Source organism: Mesocricetus auratus, unplaced genomic scaffold, assembly GCF_017639785.1.
Source record: "Mesocricetus auratus isolate SY011 unplaced genomic scaffold, BCM_Maur_2.0 Super-Scaffold_4256, whole genome shotgun sequence".
Lineage (NCBI taxonomy): Eukaryota > Metazoa > Chordata > Mammalia > Rodentia > Cricetidae > Mesocricetus > Mesocricetus auratus.
In genome coordinates, this window is record NW_024429182.1 from 58,280,978 (window position 1) to 58,286,977 (window position 6,000).

At 52.0% G+C, this 6,000-nt stretch overlaps 1 protein-coding gene across 1 annotated transcript in view; it reads left to right on the plus strand.

Annotated features, from left to right (window-relative positions):
* Nucleotides 1-3,254, plus strand: part of Chid1 (chitinase domain containing 1) — a 37,215-nt gene extending 33,961 nt beyond the window's left edge. Inside the window, exons 11-13 of the mRNA XM_005064196.4 lie at nt 2,529-2,609; nt 2,791-2,833; nt 3,068-3,254. Of these exons, the coding sequence (XP_005064253.1) occupies nt 2,529-2,609; nt 2,791-2,833; nt 3,068-3,166 (223 nt within the window). The 3' untranslated portion in view covers nt 3,167-3,254. The remainder of the gene's footprint in view (nt 1-2,528; nt 2,610-2,790; nt 2,834-3,067) is intronic.
* The last annotated feature ends 2,746 nt before the right edge of the window (nt 3,255-6,000 follow it).

Here is a 6,000-nt window from a genome sequence, read left to right on the forward strand (position 1 = left end):
CATGCTGTTCCTCAGGAGTCACGTAAAGCCCTGGAGGGCTCCAAGCCATGGCCTTGGTTTCTGCTGTTAAGTCTGAGTGTCTGTCTGTCCTGTGCCCATTCTAGGCATTTACAAATTGACTTCTTTTTTTGTTTGTTTTCTCAAGACAGGGTTTCTCTGTGTAACAATCCTGGCTGTTCTGGAACTCGCTCTGTAGACCAGGCTGGCCTTGAACTCACAGAGATCTGCCTGCCTCTGCCTCCCAAGTGCTGGGATTAAAGGTGTGCGCCACCACCTCCTGGCACAGACTGACTTCTGTAACAAGCTTATCATGGGTGAGCCTAGACAGGAGGTGTGCACAGGAGGTGGTGGCACATACCTTGGCTGTTGCCCCCTTTCTTGACAAGTTGGCAGCTACATGTGGTTCCCAGAGCAGTCATGCTTGACTTTTTCTCACACCTTGACCTGACTCTCAATTCTTTGTCCTCAGAACCTGCTTAGAGGAGCAGTTCCTGGGGTTGATGCTGAAAGGAGGCATAGGGTCCTTCTGGTCACATCTGCTTCTGTGGGGTCAAGCACTCGCACACATATATACACACATACACTAGCTGAGAAGGGGGACACAGCTCTCAAAAGTATACTGGCAGAGACCCAGGAGGCTACAGGTCTTGTGAGAGTGACCACAAAAGTCTCCATAAGTAGCAGCGTGTGTGACCACAGACCCAAAGGGCCCCCAGCCCTGTGGGCCTCTGCCCTATGCCCTGCACATCTCAGCTTCTTCCAGAGCCTCAGCTGACCCTGGGTGGAAAGCCACAAACCATACTAGTACCTTCATTGGCATTTGAGTTGGGTGGCCAAGTAGTATTTGGTGATCCTCTTCAGGGAGCTGAGCTCCACAAACCCCTTACTATTTCCTGGGTGCTACCCCTCCTGAATAGTCACCTGCCTTTGATAAGTTTCAGAAGGGACCAGTGAAGACCAGAAAGATATGGTGCTGCATAGAGAGCAAGCTGAGTTTGTCAACAAAGCTAGTGTGGGAATGCAGGCCTGTGATCTTAGCACTCAACAAGAGGGCTGTGAGCCAGAGTCCAGCCTGGGCAACAGAATGAGACTATCTTCAGCAATAAGTGCAGAACCATAGAACCCTAGTGCAGCCAATCGGTTACTGCCATGGGTGGGGTGTCACTGCCCCGCCTTTCCCAGGACTACCGTGCCTTCATTTGCTGTGCCACTGAAGAACCAGCTCAGCTCAGCTGGAGTGATGTCTGAGGGGAAGAGAGGACAACAGTGCTATGGGGAGGTGGAACTGTGACCACAAGCTTGCAAGGCTGAGAGGTGGCTGTGAGCCAGGCTGTCTAGTTAGGGCTATTTGTTTCCTAAGCACCATACCTTGTTCCTTATGTCTTATTCAGTGTCTAGGAAGCCCTAATACCTGCACAGTAGCTCCCATTCTATGTGCCATGAGGCCCAGGCCATTCTCCAAGGATACTCTCTGGAGCACTACTGGACAAGATGACAGCTGTTCAAGTCTCCAAAATACCTTGGTACTGCTGGGGCTCTGTCCTGCCCAGCACTGTAGCCTCCTTTTGTCAGGAGCCTAAGACAACTATAAGCTCAGATTTAGAAGGCAACTTCTCTGCTACTCCATCATTCCCTTAACCCCCACATACTAGAGGCTTCCATGCCTCAGAGACCAACATGCTGGAGCCTCTGCTGCCCACTGTGCCTTCTCTCAGAGTGTAGGCTAATAGCCCTGAAGACCCTTCCACTTCAGGCTACAGCTGCACGTACACTGTAACCATTCTCCTCCAACAGGTCTTAATTGTGCCCGCTGAACCAGGGAAAACTCTACCTGCAGACTCCCAGCTGCAGACAGAGGAGAATCTCCCAGGCCATTTATTAACATGCTTATGGCCATGGCCTATAGAGTAGAGACATCTATTAACGTGCTTGTGGCCATGGCCTATAGGGTAGGGACACTGCTCTGGTCTCTGGTGTGCAGCATGTGATGGCAGGACTGTGTGCTGTGTGTTCTCCTAGCATTGTTGGTCCTCCTGGCCCCAGCAGTTAAGAGCAAGCCTTTCTTAGGGCAGGGCAGCAGTACTGCAGCTCTGGAAATGAGGCAGCAGTATCCACCCGGGAAAGGAAAGCCTGGGAGACTTAGCCTATGAAAGCCAATGTTTCCACCCACTGTCCTAGAGAAAGCACTGTCCTGTAATCCTTAGCCCATAGTCTGGTAGAGCACTTGAAGCCTAGACACCGAATAGTTTATTATCTGGGCCCTGGGCAGAGCAAAGCATCAGGTGGTCTGAGTGCTGACTACTAGGACGCTCACAAAAAGTGCTGTTTCGTAGTGCAGGACTTGTGTGCAGTGGGACTTTGAGGCTTGACCACCCAAGTGCTGGTGAGTGCTGCTGGCTGTCTATGAACCTTTTTAGGGACAATGTATCCCTGACCCTTTCTGTGATAGCTACAGCCACATAGAAGCTGGGGGCCAGGTGGGCTAGGGCATGTGACTAGTTCTCACACCTGTAACCTGATCTCTCCAGGTACATACAGACGCTGAAGGACCACAGGCCCCGAGTGGTATGGGACAGCCAAGCTGCAGAGCACTTCTTGGAGTACAAGAAGTGAGTGACTTGTGGTCCACCATTTGTAGGCAGTAAGCCTTGTGGGGAGGACATTGGTGAGGGAGCAGTGGGGGTGGGGAACAGTGAGGGCCAGGACTGGTGGAGCTTAACCCTGGTGGTAAGATAGTGTGGCCCTTGGGCTTAGCCAGAGGCAGGGTACATGGTCCCATTTCTCCTGCAGGAATCGAGGAGGGAGGCATGTTGTCTTCTACCCAACTCTGAAGGTATGTGCCACGTGCTTTGACTGTCAACCATAACACTGTGGTGGGGGTGACAGTTTGGGCCAGATGATATCAATGGTACCATTATTCCATAATTTGCCATCTGCATTGGAGGTCTGTCCTGTGGTCTTGAGTCTAGGCCACATACTGCCCCCATGTTTAGGATAATTCTGGGTACATTGTGGGGGTAGTGAGAAAGTGGGTGGAGCAGGTGCCTACACCTCTGTCTGCCCACAGTCTCTGCAGGTGCGGCTGGAGCTAGCCAGGGAGCTGGGCGTCGGGGTCTCCATCTGGGAGCTGGGCCAAGGCCTGGATTACTTCTATGACCTGCTGTAGGCTGGACAGCAACACCCAAGTGACTATGGACTTTTCTAAGCCATTGGAGTGACTGGTGAAATACAGGCCTCTTTTCTGTTTTCTGTGAGACATCTGCTATGGTCCTTAGCAGGGCCCACATGCATGGGTGTTTACTGGCCTGGGCTAAGAATTGGGGCCCCTCCTACTTACTGCTCATAGCTGCTTCCTGTGGACCATCTGAAAACACAGTTCCCATCCCTAGGACAGACTGGCTCAGAGCTCTTGGGTATTTTTCAAGGCCTGAGTTAGGTGTGGGTGGGAAGATGTAATCACAGACTCTTCTACTCCTCGAAAAAGCAGCCTTGCCTAGCATCACCCTAAAACCTGACAAGGGTAGTACAGAGGGCTCTTGCCTTATACTCCAATCACCTGCCTGCCATAGACACAGGTGTGTGTTCAAGCTGCCTGATAACTGCAGCAGCTTTTACACCTATCCCCACCAAGCTTCATGTGACCAGGTTGTGGGACCATGTTGGAAACTGGCCCAGAGAAACTGCCCTTAATTCTGTGCAGTGTCCTGGACCATAACCTAGACTGTTCACCAGACGACAGAAGGATAGGGCATGCCTATAGGGCAGCAGCAGGACTTGTAGACTGAGTGGGACAGGTATCATGGGACCAGAGAAGTCTGTCCACCCTATTAAACAGCAACAGGCGGGGGAAATGTCTTAAGAATTCTGAGGCAACAACAGGTGAAGAGTAGCTGACCCTTATTACCTCATTCCTTCATTCCAAGTTCTTTCATCCATCACTTGTGCCTGGGCTCCTGGCCCCTCCTCATCCCCTGCTGGGTATGATCTTAAGGTAGTGAGATTCCTGGTCCTACAGACCCTTGGGTGGAGCCTTCTAATCCACTAGCCAAGGCCTAAGCCATAGAGGCCAGAAACTCTGACCAGGACTCTGCCCTGTCAATTTCTGATACGTAACTCAGGATCTTGAGGGTTAGAATTGGAAGATGCTAAGGCAACAGGCCCAGCCCCAACTCATAAAAGACATGGCTAAACCTGTCCCACTTGAAGTTGTTTTGGAATAGGTAAAGTTCCACCTAACCATCAGTTGGACTACCTACTGACTATCCTGCCAGAATTGAGGTGGTTCCTGGCCACTCAGGTCACTGTAGCCTGAGCTGAGAACTTCGGGTGTTGGATCAGAGGATTGTGAGGTGGACATATTCTGCCAACCTTCTGACACCTACAGAGGCTTCAGGGGCCTGAGAGGGATATAGCCAGGCCCGGACAAAAAGGCCAGTGTGAGGGGACAGAAAGGCATCTTGTCCTCCAGTTCTATATGAAGTGGTCACCAGTGTGCTCATGTGCTATGTGTGTTACAGGGATGGTAGGAGTTGGGATACTGGCTGGCACTGTGGGGCCAGGGTCCTGTACTGTCTGGCCAGTGACTGAGCCTGGGTCTTTCCAGCCTTGACTCTGAGTGTTTAGTGAATGGGAGTACTCTGAATATAAGGAGTGAGTGACAGCCGGGCATGGTGGTGCACACCTTTAATCCCATTACTTGGGAAGCAGGCACAGGCAGATCTCTGTGAATTTGAGGACAGCCTGGGCTGTTACACAGAGAAACCCTGTCTTGAAAACAGAAAAAAACCAAGTGAGTGACATGGAACTTACCTGGTTGTGGGCTGAGCACTGGAGAAGTAATAGCAATGGACTGGGGAGCAGCCTGCTGTGAGCAGGTAGAGTGGCCAAGGTGATATGGGGACAAGACAGTAGAGGTCAGAGTGCCACAGCAAGGGTCCTGGTGGGGATATCAAATGGTGGCAGTAGATGGGAACTTGGGTGAGGTCTCTGGGGCCACAGAAAACTGGGCAACCACTTCCCCTCTGACTTCATTTTCCTCATTGGTGCTGGAGATTGACCTGAGAGCCATGCAGGGACAACCCCACTGAGCAGACCTTCAGGTTCTGGGCTTGGGTCTGTGAAGTTGGGGTGTACAGAGCTGCTGTCCAAGAACTGACAAGACTGGTGGATAGAAGTCCAGTCAGTAGGGCAAGGCACTGTGGGCTGTGTGGCTGGTGGACTGGTGACCATGAGCCCTGCAGAGAGCTGCTTAGCTTGGGGGTGGGAAAGGCATCCAGGAACCTGAGTGGAGCTCAAAAGGGCCAAGGCTTTGAGCAGAGGGAGAGTCAGCAGCATCCTGTGTACTGTAAACGCAGCTTCCTCTCAGTTTGCCCACCAAAAGTGAAAGGGCTGTTCTTTGGAACAGCTGACTACATAGTTAATCCTCAGAGATTCTTCAGGTCCTATGGCTTCCACTAGAGGGGGGACAGTGTGACACGAGGACTCAGCCCAGAACCAAAGAACAGGAAGGGCGGCGGCGGCCCCAGACAGCCGGGTCAGATTCCAGTGCATGCCGCACTTGGTGTGACAGTCTCAAGGCTGACTCCTAATGAGAGAAGTGTGTCACTGTCAGGCACCAGGGTGTAGGGGCTGGGAGTCAGGCACTGCATAGCTCCTGAGGGTCCTGTGAGGAACTCACCTTAACCTAAACACCCAGAGTTTAGGGCCCTACAGACAGAGGCCCTCACCTGGGGCTCTTGTTTACCCCTGGTTAAGAAGACCCTGCCTTTGATGTCCTGTTAGTGGCTTGGTGCTTTAACTTTGGCCAGGGCACAGGCTCTGTGTCTCCTAGTGTTGCTAGGTAGAGTTCCTAGGACAGACATAGAAGAGTGTCTGAGACATCCCAGAAGAAACAGGAGTAGACAGAGGCCATGTCTTCCCCCACCCTGCAACAGTCAGCAGTGTTCCCAACTCTGCTGACCCTTGGCTAATGAAAGAACTTCCTCAGCTGAAGGCTGTGGC